The sequence below is a fragment of the Branchiostoma belcheri genome, unplaced genomic scaffold (assembly GCF_001625305.1).
Source record: "Branchiostoma belcheri isolate BF01 breed outbred unplaced genomic scaffold, Haploidv18h27 scaffold363, whole genome shotgun sequence".
NCBI lineage: Eukaryota > Metazoa > Chordata > Leptocardii > Amphioxiformes > Branchiostomatidae > Branchiostoma > Branchiostoma belcheri.
The window spans coordinates 53,578-70,881 of record NW_017803980.1 but is presented as its reverse complement, the minus strand read 5'-3'; the positions used below and the strand labels follow the sequence as shown (position 1 = coordinate 70,881).

At 40.9% G+C, this 17,304-nt stretch overlaps 2 protein-coding genes across 2 annotated transcripts in view; one reads left to right on the top strand and one right to left on the bottom strand.

The window, feature by feature from the left end:
• Positions 1-4,366: 4,366 nt before the first annotated feature.
• Positions 4,367-14,192, top strand: LOC109476176 (N-lysine methyltransferase KMT5A-like). The gene is made up of 5 exons (XM_019777065.1): positions 4,367-4,393; positions 7,289-7,423; positions 7,717-7,776; positions 8,998-9,188; positions 13,658-14,192. Exons 1-5 carry the CDS (start codon positions 4,367-4,369, stop codon positions 13,869-13,871), a joined length of 627 nt encoding a protein of 208 aa, XP_019632624.1. The 3' UTR covers positions 13,872-14,192.
• Positions 14,193-15,817: 1,625 nt separating this feature from the next.
• Positions 15,818-17,304, bottom strand: part of LOC109476175 — a 5,580-nt gene continuing 4,093 nt past the window's right edge. Inside the window, exon 3 of the mRNA XM_019777064.1 lies at positions 15,818-16,011. Within this exon, the coding sequence (XP_019632623.1) occupies positions 15,818-16,011 (194 nt within the window). The remainder of the gene's footprint in view (positions 16,012-17,304) is intronic.

Below are 17,304 nucleotides of genomic sequence, written 5' to 3'. Positions count from 1 at the left end.
TGAGATAGGTCCGTTTTCTACTTCCTCCTCTGAATAGTATGGTAATTGAGTCTTTCGCTCTTTATCTTCGCGGGGTAACCCGAGAACCGTTTCTGACTCGCCATCAAGTTGTGCCTGGCTGGTTTCGCCCTCTCGCCATACAGACATTTGAAGATGGCCATCTCGGTTCAACGTGATGTCAGGTTCATTTAACTTCACCGCACTCTGACGTTCGGGTTGGGCTGGATTTTGTTGACTGCCTTGGTGGATAATTTTTAGAGATCTCCATCCTCGAAGGCCAGCACGGGTTGTGGAGGTATATCCACAATTCGACTTTGAGGCTAGCAATGCCGCTAGCTGACCACAGAAGCGCCTATAATTTGGTACGACGACATCCAAATCCGTCAAGTATTGCTTGTATGACAAATAAAGAGAAGCAGTCGGAACAAAGTCTGTCTTGTCTTCCGTTATGATTACTTGACTCTCTAACCACTGTGAAAGACGTGGGCATGGAGAGGCTTTGTGGTTCATATCCAGTCAGTTCTTGGTAGTAAAATTCCAGTATCGTTTCAAATTTGTCTAGTAGCGTGGTCGTTTTTTTTCTGTTGGGATTGGCACAATCCGGATGTTCTTTGGAAAGAGAACGGGTACGCTGGGATTGAAACGTTGCTCACCTGGTAGTACTACCTTCACCTTGAAGTGCCGGCTGAGTGTCAATGCCATGGCGTGCAGCAGCGAACCAGCGTTGAAAAGTGCGGCGATCTTCAGCAATACACGCCTCCAACGTAGTTTACGGCTCGTATTAAAGCGGGCCATGTCGATGTTGGGAGCACACAGACTGATCGGTGAAACAGTTGTCCGGCTGCAGACTTCAGCGCAGTTGGCCTTGAAGAGTGAGTGAGCTGCCTGAAGGAGTAGTCAGGCTTGGCATCTGGACCACGTGCTCTCACCACGTGACCCCATGTCGTCTAACGCAGTGATTGGCCTGTTGCGATTGCTAGGTACCTTGCCTGGTGGGCAATTGGAAAGAAGGCGGTTTTTAACATCAATGTTTGTTCTCACATAGACCTCTCTGCGTTATTTATATTGGAAATATGCAAATACGACGCCAGCATATGGTGAACAGACGGTGGTCCTCTGCATAGAGCCGTATAGACGATCACCTTATCAAATGAACAGCCTTGAATTCCTCGAGCCAGCAAGCGTCCACCAGTGGGCGGGAACAATTTTGGTATCTACCCAAGTACCCAACCTTGCTTTGCTTCTCTATCAAATTGAGTTAGAATTGACAGCTATGCAAGAAGACTTCACTATACCTTTATTCGATATGCTCATTTCAGAAACCACCTACGCACCAATAATATTTTACGGTACCGTTGGATTTTGGAATACCATCACAACTTTGAATCTTTTCCACCCCGAGGTGGTCTTCATCGTTTTTGCGCATGGTGGAACATATTAGACGACAAGGAAGAGAAACCCCGGACCTTATCAGGGCGAGGTACGCTTTGACTGCCAGACAGCAACACGCGCGGTGCCCCGGTAGAAACCATGCGGTTGTAAACTTCCCAACACCTTTACAAATCGGCCGAAATGCGCAGGTGAGTGATCAGGTTGAAAGGCTTCCGTTTTTCGGTGCCTCATCTCGCCATTGCAAGCTTTCCGTCAGCATTCTTAGTAATATAATCCACATCTAGCTTTGAATTCTTATATTGTTCTGAGGCAGGAATTTTTATTGCCCGTGATTTGATCACATTTGTGTGAGATGAGAAACCATCAATCTCCCGTGTGACATCGTCTTTGATATTCCGTATTCTCTGATTGGTGTGTAACCGCTACCAATTGGGAAAGCATGCGTTTGAAGTTTATTCTGTATATAAATCTCACCATCAACCATCCTGACGTCCCAATCCTGGTCATCGCGTCCGATAACTGTTTTCCTTTTCCCTAGACGAGAGGAAATAATAAAATTTGGTACGTCAAACTTAATCATGCAAAAAACGTGGCGTACTCATGCTAAAACGGCGACCTCACACATTCTCGTGCATCCACCTTGGGGCTGTTTCAGTTTCCCGGGTTGACAGGTGGTCGCCAAATATTTCAGCTAGCAAAATGCACGGCGTTGCTGCATTTGTTAATTCGGTTTATTGCATGTATCGTGTTCGTGCTAATACGAAGAGCTGCGATCGTCTGGTACGGGTAAAAATCCCACGGGGTCTATCCATTCCGACAAGCTGTTTTCGGCTGCGGGGGTGGGGTTAGGTGGCTGGTACAAACTCGCACCAGTTGCGCAGCTGTGAGAGGACATTGTTCTCGCATGTGCCACGCCTACCTGAAAGGAGTTTTTCCTAAAGTTGGATACTCAGCTAATTAATTTCTATATTTGGCGTCTTGCTTCTAAGGTCGTGGCCCTGAGAAGAATGTCCGGAAGCAGATGACTCACGTCAGGCCGTCTTGGAAGCGAGGCAAGATGGAGGACGGCTTCCTCACAGAGGGAAAATTTGGAGCCTGAAGGCGGCGTAAGGTGTGTTAGGTGTCCTTTTGTCGCATTAAACACCATCCCCTATTTCAGAAGTAGACTATCGTGTAACCTGCTCCTAAATAAAGCCGACACTAATGAACTTGTACTAAAATGTCATTTGTTTCAACTGGTGCTTGAGTGTTTGATGGGGAATGTACATGAATATCCATTTAGAGCATAGTTGTTTTATTATAATTCTGTGTCTAGATCTTCGTGGGAAACGTATTTAAAGCTCGATTGTTTCCTTTGTCTCTCATGCAGGCACACGCGATTCACGTCCGCTAATGTAGAGCTGGCTGGTTTGGAGCTATGGACATCATCATCCCAGCAGACCTTGATGAATGGGCAGGGACGATAATGATCTCCAAGGAAGCCGAAAACATCGACGTCCTGCTCAATCAACTAGAAGAGGATCTTATAGACCAAGGCGCTGATTTCTCCATCCATAATGAAGATGTCAAGATTTGGGGAACTTTCTACGCACCCGTCATATTTTACAGTGTGAATGATATCTGGACTACCGTCACCATGTTACAACAAAATCATCCCGGAGCCGATTTCCTGGTCGTTGGGTCTTGCAGAATATTTTAGACGGGAGAAGACAAGGTTTGAAAGAGTTAAGGGTATTTTCAATGGACATGATATCAAGTAGCATCGGCACTTAAAGGCAGGGCATCATAACATCCTGTAGCGTCCTGCGGACTCCCGAAGCCCAGCATTTAGTACCGGATGCATCAAGTTCAAATTGACACAATAGGGCGTCTGCTGATAGACTATCAGCCGGCACGTTCTGACGTATTATGATACAGTGTTTAATGGCGTTTAGAGATGCTTCTTGTTTGAGGGAGTAATAGCCTGCAACAGTTGACCATTAAGTCTTAGAGGAAAATGACCTTTTTTGGAATAAAGCTATTTCCCATAATTTGCATGGCTTTTGGTTGTTTATATGTCTTGTTGTGTCTATTTGGATTTAATCTCTCTCTCTCTCTCAATATACACATCACGGACGCACGCACACACAGACACTACACACACAAGGTTCCGGGACCCTACACTTTTCGATAATTGCGATTGGATTTTAAGATGCATAGAGTTTGAATGTACTAACTGAAATACAAAGGTTAGGACGCAAATTGAATAAAAGAACACAGTGTAACAACAAACCAAAACAGCAATAAATCTCGCCCTGTTCTGATTCTTTCCTTTCATCACATTTTCTCTTACTACATTTTGCGACACTGTCGTGACACTTGGATCGTAATACAGTAAGCAGAATTTTCGGTAACAATTTTTGGTGGCGTATATTATGGCCAAAAAGGGTTTAAAAGCCATTTTAGGAATACACTAAAACAAAGTCATTGCTTAGGACACGGCGCATGTACACTATTCAACATGTTTTACACCACAAACCTATACGTTATATTTTGTCAAAGTATCAGGATAATCAGGCAATTTAAACTTTGACCCTGAAGTCACCACTCGGTAACATCAAGGTTGGTAACATTGAAAGTTTGATAAGTCGCTGTCAAATAACTTAGTTTTCAAAGGATTGCGGTAATTTTAGACACTGTCACGAATGTGGAAGTTCAATCGTCGTACCTACATTGCCGAAGCTGTTCAAAAGAATTAAACAGGTGAGTTTTCTAAGCGAATTTCAGCCTCTTCTTCAGAAGTCAGAGGAGGGGGGAGGGGCTCGGCTTAGTAGTTTGTAGAAAAGAGATCCCTGTCGATACGCCGCGTGTGTGTGTGTGTGTGTGTGTGCGCGCGCGCGCATGTGTGTGTTTGTGTTTGAGTACGTGAATAATTCTGTGCATGCGCATTTGACCAGATATTACTGTTAGACACGGCGCATGTACACTATTCAACATGTCTAAAGAGGACTGGAATAAAAGGGTAAGTGCAGGAGAAAGTTCATTTGCTAGTTCTTTCAACAGCCTGGAGCTGATACCATCAGGGCCAGGGGCCTTCCTAGGTTCTAGGTTCTGCATCAGCTTTCGCACACCAGACTCCGAGATGTTATTTGAGCTGCAAGTGGGGGTGCCAGACTGCGTATTTAGGTTTGTTCTGAGCCGAAATTCTTCTTCAGTGCAGGTGACCATCTGGCTGAAGGCACATTGAAACTGTTTGTTAAGCGCCTCAGCGCGGTCCTTGGCTTCTGTAGTCAGTCGACCATCCACTTTCAAGGGTGCGACACTTGCAGCTTCGGTTCGTTGGGACTTAATGTACGTCCAGAACCTTCTCATGTTTGTCCTAGGGGTTTCATGACAGCCAGTTTGATCAGTAAACAGGCTTTCAGTATATGATCAGTAGGCTCTACGTAGACGACGTTGAACTAGACGTTTAATGGCCTTCAACTGATCTCGAACTAAGGTGTCACCAGTCTTCCTCCAACGTTTGTACAATCTGTCCCTGCGTCGGATCAAACGCGATGTGGTATAGTGTACCAATGGTTTGTTATTTTTAATACCAAGAGTGTTTAAAGGGATATGTTTTTGAGACATATCTAAAATGCCCTCCTTATTTTTAACCCTCAAACCGCCGTTTTTTGCGACGAATCTTACCGTAATGGGATCAAAACTGACCCCGTAATGTTTTGCACGAATGCAGCTTTTTATAAACTCTTTTTGTGATTTATGTGTAATTGTAGTTTAATCAATCTGTATGAGAGAGTTTGACATTTTTCTAGATGAGAATTAATGATGCTCATTATCATAATTTATGCAAACATGAGATACTTACACATTCTGTACTTGTTGCCTTGCTGCTAAAAGTGCCCGCGCCAACTTTAAATTCCTATAATAATTGCCATCATTTTCGAACGACTTACGGTAGAACCACAAATTTTGGGGACTTTTTCAAGAGTGTAGTTGGCAACAATTTAGAATGAGTCAAGTTCAGCACTTTTACCGTTGCCATGGTAACGGCTTTCTGATTGGCATATTTGACGAATTTCAAAACTTTCATTGCAAACTCTGTAATTCTTAGCTTTTCTTTTCATTTTGCACTTGTCATTTTTACCTTGATAGCATCTTACACAATTAGACATAAATTTAATGAATTAAAGATAATTAAAAATGCTGATTTGATGAAGGTCAAAGGTCAATCCAAGATGGCGGACCTCTCAAATTTTATTGCCACCTTAATCTTTTTGCAATAAAGCCTATTTCTGTATACAAATAAAGGTCTCCAGTTCATCCCCATGTTGTTTGTACGTTGAATAATACTCGTTTTCACTTGTAAATTGCTATTTCTAATTTTTTTCCAATATTTTCACATTTTCAGCTCTTTCAACATCTATGACGTCATTTTATGACGTCACCATGATGTCATGACTGTTTCAATCACAACATATATCACCAGACATTAAGATATTAGATACTCTATCAGTTGTGATGTTTACGTTTAATTTTCAGGGAATTCCCTATTTATAGAGGTTTAGCCAATAAATTAAGGAAATAACGTCATAAAACGTCATAATGACGTCATCATGATGCAACATTTATGATTTATTTTAGCTTGTATATCATCCTCTGAAAATTTGTTGGTCGTACGATATACCTTTCTCGAGTTCTGAGGGAGGGGGTGAATTTGCATGCACATTTTGCTGGGGTCAGTTTTGACCCCACTGGACCGTGCATATACTTTCTAGTATAACTCAATCAACAAAAATCCAATCTTGTATGAGAAGTTGTAAGACATATGTACAAACAAACTCAAGGGAGGAATTTTATTTTCGACAAGAAATGTCGAAATACCACATATTTATACAGGTCTGGGGTCAGTTTTGACCCCATACGATGGTTTTAGGGTTAAAGGACTGCCATATTTTTTGGTCTTACATTCACTGAATTTGGTTGATATGGAATTTGACAGATCTGTTGCGGCTGCGCGTAGGGCAGGCCAGTCTGCTCTAGAGTACTTGAGTACTTTCCGTCTGACCTGCCGCTTGCAGACAGGGTTCATTTACAGGGTCAAATTCCATATACTTAATATCATGATCTGTGGTGGCATGAAAATTTGAAGTTAACTATTTTGTCCAGATATTTTTCTGCTTCTGTTTCAATTTCAAAGTAAATGAATAGTATATTTTTCTTGATTTTTGTTTCTTGCTGCTGCAGTTACTCAGCTGATTTCAACTGGTTTGGTCACCCCAGAGACGGCACCCACAAAGACAAAGGCCAAACCGAAGAAATTCCAGATGTTTCAGCTGAAACCGAAGTCGTTAGAAAGTGGCCAGGGTGATAGAACTTCCATTGAACTTGCATCTCTGTCAGACCAGCAGGATGAAGCATCGGACGCAAAGGAAGCATCTGCTGCTACTGCTAAAGGAAGAGGCAGAAAAGGTGGCAAGAAAGCTTCTTCTATCTGTTTTACTAGATCATCATCTTTAAGGATAAGGTTTGTATTGGTTTTTACTTCCTAATCTCTCCCACGACAGAGCTCCGCCTGTGGCAACACTAAGCTTCGGGAGGAAGCTCTGCCAAACCGCCTGAGCCTTGAACCTTAAATTGGAGCATTGACTCTAATGAGCTGTCAGCCAATCAGAAGGATAACTTTGAGTTTGGCAAAGCAAATTCGATCCCTCTAATCGGCTGACAAATCGTTTGAAGACATGCCCCAAAATAAGGATCAAATCCCAGGCAGTTTGGCAGAGCTTCCTCCCAAGGCTTACGGTAGTATTGCCGTGAGAGGAGCCCTGTCGTGGGAAAATGCTTCCTGACAAGCTACAGTCATTCAGTTGTATATTATACTTCATGCTCTTCCTACTTACAACTCCGACTGTGAAAGCATTGTGTTGTACTGTTGGATTGTGATCATTTTCTATATTGTCTTCTCAGAAGAGACAGAAAACCACTGAAACCTCATCATATCGATGTAAATTTTGTGAGAAGGAGTGCCAGGAAGACTCAAGCAGAGTTAAAGGTAAGTCGGAATTTCTTGTATTATTGTAGATCTTTCCAAAACCTCAATGCAATTAGTCCTTCATAACAAATGAAGTAATTTACAGCTTTGTGAAATTGGACAATACATAAGGCATGAGATCCTTGCCCAAGTTTCCTAGCATGGTATTGGTGTCACTCATGCCGGTAACCTTCGAAACCGTTAATACTATCAAGTTCACAGAGATATAATTCAATCAACCAGACTTGATCAACCAGACTTGTAGTTCTTAACAAAAAGAGAAAAACACTGCAAGTATATTCAATTTTTTTCAGCAAGAGAAGCAGGGATGGATAGAACAGCAGATACTGGGAAAGGTAGAGGAAGGGATGGAAGTAAGGATTTTATAGTATTTAATAGTATTCCCATTTTCATCATACATGTACAGTATCAGGGTGAAGTGACCAAAGTTACCTAACTTTGGACACCCAGATTGGAGGTGTTCAAAGTTGTCCAAAGTCGTCCAAAGTTATGACGTCATCCAACTTTGCACACCCAGATGGAAGGTGTCCAAAGTTGTCCAAAATTTGATGCCATCACGTAACTTTTGACAACTGTGGACACCCGCCACCCTACCCCGCCCTGTGTCCGAAGTAAGATTACTTCACGTAACTTTGGACAACTGTGGACACCCACCACCCTACCCAGCCCTGTGTCCAAAGTTAGATGACATCACGTAACTTTGGACAACTTTGGGCACCCGCCACCCTACCCAGCCCTGTGTCCAAAGTTAGATGACATCACGTTACTTTGGACAACTTTTGGCACCCGCCACCCTGCCCCGCCCTGTGTCCAAAGTTAGATGACTTCAGGTGACGTTGGACAACTTTGGACACCCACCACCCTACCCTGCCCTGTGTCCAAAGTTAGATGACTTCACGTAACTTTGGACAACGTTGGACACCCGCCACCCTACCCTGCCCTGTGTCCAAAGTTAGATGACGTCACGTAACTTTGGACAACTTTGGAGAACTTTGAGCACCCGCAACCCTCCCCTACCCTGTGTCCAAAGTTAGATGACGTCACGTAACTTTGGACAACGTTGGACAACTTTGGAGACCAGTCACCCTGCCCCATCCTGTGTCCAAACTTAGATGACGTCATCTTATACATTATTTAACGTCACTCGTGACTCACGATATAGCGTCAAATCCATTAGGAAAGTTGGGCGTAATGTTAGACAAATTTGGACAACTTTGGACACCCTTACTTTGGTCACTTCACCCTGATACCGGACATACCTCTTTTTTCATTTCATTAAGCAGTTTATATGGTAATTGCAGCAGCTTTCCTATAGGAATAGCAATCTCTGAAATAATATATTTACATTGTTATGAATTTCTCACTGGCTTTGTGTATGTATTCCCCCCTGACCCCCATATGGCACAGACATGCATATAGCAGGAAATTAAGACAGCAACTGAGACTTTTTCTGGCACATTTAACCTAACTTCCTGTCAGTGTCCCCTACATGCCTAGCCCAATGGAAACACACAAACAGACACACTTAATAATGTCCCAATCACTCTTTTTGTTTCCTTTCTTCCTCACATTAGGTTGTGGACATCGAAGGCAAGGGGAGAGGGGTGGTGGCGACCAAGCCGTTCGGACGAGGCGACTTCGTGGTGGAATATGCCGGGGACCTGATCGACATGAAAACAGCTAAGGGCAAAGAGGCTAAATATGCTCAGGACCCGAGCACAGGCTGCTACATGTACTACTTTAAGTACAAGAACAATACATACTGGTGAGTAAGGAACTTTTCCTGGGCATAGAAGTACACAGTCTTTGTCGACTATACAGCTGCGGTGGTTCCTGACTGGCACATGGGTCGGCAGTAGTCAACTGGTCTTCACACTTTTTAGCGGGGCCCATTAGCGTGTGTTTGCCTGTTTGTTTGTTTGTTTGTTTGTTTATTGGTTCGCATATATTAAAAAACAATAAAATGAACATATTACTGACAATAAAATAAAATGCTGGGGAAAGATACGAAGCCATAGTGGCTTGTCTGGGATCTTCCCCGACAAAATTAATTAACAACTGAAATAATGCTAACAAATCAAATGGTAATAATAAATAACAATAATTAATTAATAAATTTGATCAATATGATCAATATGATAATGGTAACAAAACAAATAGTAACAATGAGTAACAAAAGTGATTGATAAATAACGCTAATTACAAATAATATGTTAAAACATAGGTTAACAGAACTTTAACTGCAGTACAGACATTGGCAGAATTTAAGCAATAACTCAAGAAAAAATAAATGAATTTTAAAAAGAAACGGAAATTCAAACTTATACAGATGAAATCACAGTAATAAGATATCAAATGTCGGTGGGAAATAAAAGTATGTGATTTTTAAGATTTCGTTTAAAGCTAATTATTGATGTTAAACATTTTAGGTGGAGAGGGAGATTATTCCAAGTAGTTGTACATTTATATTTTACACTCATTTGGGCTACAGACGTTCTAACTAGGGGGATATGGAAATGGGCACTTTGTCGAGTTTGGTAAGTATGAAACTGGGAATTAAGATTTAGAAGACCATTAAATGTGTCTGGAAGAGAACAAGTAAGGAATTTAAACGTAAATAGCATCAGATGAAGTCTGTTTATATCAAAAATATTCAAAATCTTAAGTTTTGTAAACAAAGGTGCAGAATGTGCGCGGAAACTGGCGCCGGTGGCTGAACGAACAAATCTTTTTTGGAGTAATACTAGGGGCTGTAGTGTGGTTTTGTAGGCGCATCCCCAGACTATATTCCCGTAGGTTAGATATGGGTATATTAAGCTATTGTATATGGTAATAATGGTTTTTTGAGTAAGAAGATGTTTAAGTTTTCCAATAATACCGATAGTTTTTGAAATTTTTTTACCTAACATAGTTATATGTGGTTTCCAGGTTAATCGTTCATCAATGATTTAGCTTGACTCTCTTGAGAAAGGGTCACATTTTTTAAAAAGATTTTGGCGCTTCTATTGTAGGTTTTATTTCTATTACAGAAAATAAGGTAGTATGTCTTCTTAACATTGACTGATAATTTATTTGCCTCAAACCACGATATAACCCTTTTCAATTCTTCGTTAGCCAGGTTTACTAGCGTATCAAAATTCGAGTTTGACAGAAAAAGATTTGAATCATCTGCAAATAGGATAAAGAAAATAATTGAGGATGCTTTTCGAGGTCATTTATATAAATCAAAAAAAGTAGGGGTCCTAGTATCGAACGCTGTGGGACACCACATTCTATTATTTTAAGTTGTGATTTATTATCATTAAGGGTTACGTATTGCTGTCTATTGGATAGATAAGAAGAGAACCATTTTATTGCGGAGTCACATATACCATATCGTTTTAGTTTATTGAGTAGAATGGAATGATTAACTGTATCAAAGGCCTTTGATAGATCGAGAAAGATTCCTATAGTGTATTCTTTGTTATCTATAGCTGTAGAAATTTTTTCCATTAAGTGTATGAGTGCTAGAGAAGTAGAATAGCCCTTTCTGAAGCCATATTGGTGTTTATATAGGATGTTTATATTTTGATTTAAATGTTTCAGAAGACGATTGTATACTAGTTTTTCCAAGACCTTAGATACGCAGGGAACGACAGATATTTGTCGATAGTTATTAACGCTAAGTGGATCACTGCTTTTAAAAATAGGCGTTACTTTTGCGACTTTTAGTGGGTGAGGGACAACTCCATTTTGCAAGGATAGAGACAGAATATGCGTTAGAGGGGCAATAACATAGGGCAGTGATAACTTTAGTACTTTAGGGCTTATTTCGTCATGACCAGCAGCTGAGTCTTTTAAGTTTTTGATAATATCTGTAATTTCAGCACCAGTTGGTGGTATAAAAGTTGATAGGTTAGAATTTACTTGTAAGGTGATGTAGCTAAGAGGGTCTTGTATTCCTTTTGGGATTTTACTATCAAGCGTAGGTCCAATATTAATGAAAAAATTATTGAATTCGTTACATATTTCATCTTTATTTTCGGTAGTTTTGGTACCAATTTGTATTTTGTTTGGACATGTTGGACCAGCTGATTTACTTTTATTACGATTTTAAACGTCATTTATCAGGTTCCATGTTTGTTTTATATTACTAGTGGCTTCATTGAACTTTCTGTGATAGTACTCCTTCTTAGCAGTTTTTAGAATCAGAGATGATTTAACTTATTCCGGTATTTTTCATAGATACTGTGTTTTAAGGGTGTCGGGTTCTTGATATATTTAGTAAAGAGCTTGTTTTTTCTGCGTATTGACTTTAACAAACCACTGCTTAGCCATGGTTTTCTGCGAGAATGTTGGGAGATGTTTGTAATTTTCTTTGGGAAACATTTTTCGTATAACGATCCGTATGTTTCAAAAAATTGATTATATGCTTTTTCTGTGTCTGTTTCGTTTAATACGTCGGTCCATACTATTTCTGATAGGGATTGTGTAAATTTCTGAATGTTTTGTTAACTTGACGATAAGATATTTTGTCTGTCTGCCTGACTGGCTCGTTTAAATCGGATGTAAGGAATATTGGGAAGTGATCTGATATGTCAGTGATGAGGATGCCAACTTTGATATTGTTGCTAACAGAGTTTGTATAAATGTTGTCTATCAAGGTAGCAGAGTAGGGTGTAATTCTGGTAGGTTTGCATATAAGTGGGTAAAAGCCAGATGAGAACATTTCATTTACATAATCAGTAGTGGGTTGGTTAGTGTTGTTTAACAGATTAATATTGAAATCACCAATATTGTAACAAGTTGTTCTTTCCCTATTAATATTGTTCATAGATTCCTACTTGCCTGCAAGTATTGTGTGCCCTGGGAAAGAGAATGTATTTCTGTGCAAAGCATGCTGAGAAGTTAACCTACCTCAAAACGAGTGTTTTGAAAAAAAAAAATTATGTTTCCAGTTTCTGCCATTTTTAACAGTTGTAAAGTTACAAACCATTGTCAGGACGTTTACCTAGTGTAGCACTTAGAAACTAAAATTTGCACATAGTCTGTAATGTTATTTGCTTACATACTTATAATGAAAATTATGAAATGCTCACACAGTGGATTTAAGGCCACACCAATTTGTTGGTTCTAGGATTCGCCCGCCTCATTTCTTCCAATTTGAAAAAAAAGATTCAGGTTCTAAATCAACTCCATAATTTTCATGTTTGGGCCCAAACAGTGGAAGAAAGTTATTGTTATAAATAAAGCAGGTCAAAAGTGTTTATCCCTACGCTGTACGAAAAAACAACGCGGGAAATGTAAGAACCAAAAGGACAGGAAGAAATGGTTCAACCAGACCTGTGCTTCCGCCAGACGCGAACTCCGCAACTTAGCCAAGCTACTGTCAAACAATCCTCATGACCCATTCATAAGAGGCTCATACTTTACAAAGAAAAAAAAAACAGTACACCAGACTCATACGGAAAACTAAAAAGGACTATAAAAATCATATTTGCAAACAACTTAGCTCTATCTCTTGCGACAATCCCTCAGCCTTTTGGACATATACTTTTATATGGATGTGAAATCTGCAAGATTAGAATCAGTGCCCATCCCTTGGAAATTGAAAAGGGGCGATATATGAAACTACCTGTATCGGAGAGGATTTGTAAATATTGCTCCTCAAATGCAGTGGAAGACGAAAATCATTTCATCTCTAGTTGTTCATTTTATAATGATATCAGAAACCAACTAGAACAAACTAGAACCATTTATGTTGTGGAATGTAGTATATAGCGTTGTACATGGTTTCTTCTATCATTGTATCGCCCTTTTCATATATGTTGTTCGAATTTGCAATTAGCCCTCGGGCATGTATTTGCAATAACCTTTTATTGTTTTTCCTAGTCGTTACCGTTTTTTTTCATAAAAAATGCAGTGGTTTGATAAGACGTACAAAGTTCATCGTTTTAATTATGCACCAGTCTGGTATTTTGACATCACAGGTCCTATCGTAGCTTTTGGGGCTATCAGATGATGCATTATAATAGGCCTTTCTTTATTTTCATTCGCTCTGTCGCTTCATATTTTTTTGGAAAAAATCAGAGAACCAACAAATGAAATTGGTGTGGCCTTATTTTACATTTTTTAGGGGTTGACCACTCGTTTGCAAATCTATGGCACTACTTAAAATACAATGAATCCTTCCTGGCCCTTCTTTCGTGAAATTAATCTCCACAAATTTACGCTACAATCTTTTCCCTTTTACAGTGTTGACGCCACAGCTGAGTCAGGTCGGCTGGGTCGCCTTATCAACCACAGTGCCAAACACAAGAACCTGATCGCCAGGACCATCTCCGCAGGGGGTCTGCCACGAATTATCCTGGTCGCCGCTAGGGACATCCCGCCTGGAAAGGAGCTGCAATACGACTACGGAGACCGGAGTAAAGAGTCGCTGGCGTCGCACCCTTGGTTGGCTTGTTAACACGGCCAACACTACCTGGCCAATACCTAACAATAAGCAGGGTCACAATTTAAACTGTGCGTGTGAAATGTCCTTTGACCTTCACCATTCAGCTTTGCCCTTAACGTTTGGTCTTGACAAGAACTTGCAAGATGTTCTTATCAAGACCATGCTATCCAGTTGTGTATCAGGAGCTGTCAACTTTGACGTATTACCCACAATGCATGACACTGCACATGCACAATTTTAACTATGAATAGCTTTAGATACTGAAGAATTGTATAAATAAATCTACTACAACTAGGGGATTCTAGTTTGTATGTATGTATGTATATATGTATGGCAGAATCAATCCAATACTGATAAGGCCACACCAATTTGATTTGTTCGTTCTCGGATTTTTTCCTGAAAACATGAAGCGACAGGGCGAAAAGAAAAGCTCTGATGGTGAAGCCAGGGCTGGAATAGGGGCCCGGGGACTCTTGTGTTACATTTATACTGAAAAACAAAGAAAGACAAGTGCATTACTGCTATCTATATCTGCTTTTTCACCACCTATGATCTTATTTCCACAAATGAATTGATTTTATTATTATCTCCATGAAGGAGAGAAAAATGGAGAAATTGTTTTCGGTATGTCTGTGTGTGTGTCTGTGTTTCCGCAAACTTTTGGTATGCATATGTATTTTTAGAACGCCTTTATGGATCCTGGTAATATTTGGTTTGTGGGTAGAGCTTAGGAGGCCAAAGGTCAAGGTCAAATGTGGGCCTCCTGGTGGCAGACCTTGGTACTGCAGCATAACTTCCGGTTATTGTATCTTTTTTCCTGGACATGCTGTGGTCTTGATTTTTTGGTGGCAGATAGCTTTTCCACTCCAAGAGTAAGTGGTGTGGGACCCCCTAGCAGCTTGTAGTGGAACTGCCGGGAGGTTGGGGGCGAAATCTTTCAGAGCAAATAAGTACAGCAAGAAACAATATATTTTCATGATTTTTGGTATGTGGGTAGCTTACACAGAGATGTACATAATTGTATAAAATTATGCAAATGATGACTTAATTTGCATAATGAATGAGGACATTCTGTATTTCTAGTGTTATATGTTATGTATGTAATATTTATTATCTATGGCAGGTGTAGTGTTTGACTAACACTCAAGTACGAATCTCACACAGACCGACTTTTCACACGACTGTATTCAAGTGGTGTTCATATACAGTGACTGTAGGAGGGTAAAACATCTGTTCTCTATTACTATAGTATGTGTAGATGCAGCCAGCACGACCTTCCCTGCCTTACTGTTTTCGTGGCTCTGCTCCAGTCGGAGGATAGGGGGAAAAGAATTTTCTGACCTACCTTGGTTCTTGGATAATATGATTTAATTGAAAGAGTTAGTAGAATACAGAGCCGCCACTGAGATGCATATATTACTAAACTGAATGTACGATGTGAAAGTCACTTGCATGTCCCACCGGACGAAAACGGAGATTTCCCTCGTGGATATCTGTGGATACTCGCTAGGAAATCCGAAGTTTCCGCGGGTTTCCACTGATTTCCAAGGTGCACACGCGGCGTGTCCGCTGTAGGAAACTTGTGGAAAACGTGGGAAACGGACCGCTCAAATTTCCCTTTCGTGTCCTATGGTGGAAATTTGCGTGCACATCGTCGGGATATCTGTGTACACGTATGGAAACTTCAGGTGTTTGCCTTTTTTCTACGAATGACTTATGCATAATTTAGCGACAATTATCGTCATTATCTCCCCCAGACCCACCCGGCCACGCCTCAAATATACCTTTTGTAATGGAAAGTAGCATCATGGCCTCCTATCCCCCTTTACCCCCCCCCCTTGTTTTGATATTTTTGTTGCCTTTATTAGTTGTAAATGGTGCTTGGGCTTTGTGTGAGTGTGTGGTTGTGTTTTTTTTTTTGCAAACTGGTCATCAGGAGGTTCCGATCTGTATGTATTTTATGCACCTCCCAAATTTCCAGGGTGATCTGGCGAGTCTCTCAGCACAGGCTCATCTGAAACAAACTGTAGATCACGGCCTATTCGTCCTTCCACGTATGGCATGTAGACGATGACAGTCTCGGGAGCAGATATGAGTCTCCAGTCGTTGGAATCATTCCTCAGCTCGTCTTGCCTAGTCTCCCTAGGGTAGGCTACCGGCTTTAAAAAACGGGACATAGACTGAAGTTCACAATCTTCCCAATCAACCTCTGTCTGGAGAGAAGTCTTGTCCCAGTACGTATTGCCAATGCCCCGCGGCGTTCTTGTCCTGGAAACAGCTAGTCTCTACCAGGCTTCGAGAAGCGGCTGGAAAGAGTAGAAATCGGCCCGATGGAGAGATAGCATGCCAAGGTAGTTGGTGCTGCTGGAGAAAACAGTTTGCCACTTCGGTTCCAGCCGCTTCCCGGAGCCTGGTAGACGCTAGGAAATTGCTACAAGTAAACGTAGAATGACGCCATGTCGATATTCCTCGGTGTTGATGTAGACAAATTTCCCAGTCTCTCACTAAGTCCTAGCGTGTTGTTTGTGTCCAAAAGAACTGTAGAATGCACGTTACACAACCCGGTGTGTAGTTTATAGCGGGTATTCATATCTGTACTAATGTGAGTAGGAAACTAAGCTAGTTGGAACCCCTTGTTAGCAAGGCGACAAATGATTGTTAAATGATTAGAATACTTGTTGACATTGTTGTGATGGGATAAGACGATACATGTAATTCAACCATGATGTGTTAGAAGATAACGGGTACGATATCTTCCTAGGGGAAGGTGTTATGTATCGTAGGGAAGTTAGTTTGGAACACCCCCATATCCCCAATGGAACGCTCCAGGGGAGCATAGGGGGGCATTCTGAGAAGGGAGCCCTGGTGCAAGGGTGTGGAAAATAAAGGCTGTGGAACCTTGACTTTGGTGTGTGTCCAACTGTTCTTGGAGATTTAAGAGGAACCTGTAACACGGTGTGCTAACTGACAGATTTCAAAAGTAGAGCGCGAGCGTTGATTGGCCCCCCTTTTCAAACCACATACAAGAAGAAATGCATGCGATTGGCTGTTAGGGTTTACAGATCACTGCAAGAATAACGACTGACACAAAGGGCTGTGAAATGTCCCAGTTGTCTATTGTGAAAAAGATTCACGCTATAAGCTTAAACGACAATAAACTCTATTGGCTAATCTTACGCCAAAATGCGCCGTCTGCATATGCGTAACACATAATACATAGCAGTTTACCTATGTAATGTTTACAACTTCTTGCTCAAGAAAATGAAATGAAAACAAGGAAGTTAAACTAAGGCTCCTTTACAAAAACCAAATATGGTAAACAGGGATATTTTAAACATAGACGCCATCTCGTCTGACCATTTCACCACAATACACATCTAACAACAACGTACAGGTAAACCTAGCATCTTTGTCTCTTTCAAAAAATCATTTTTACACAACAGTG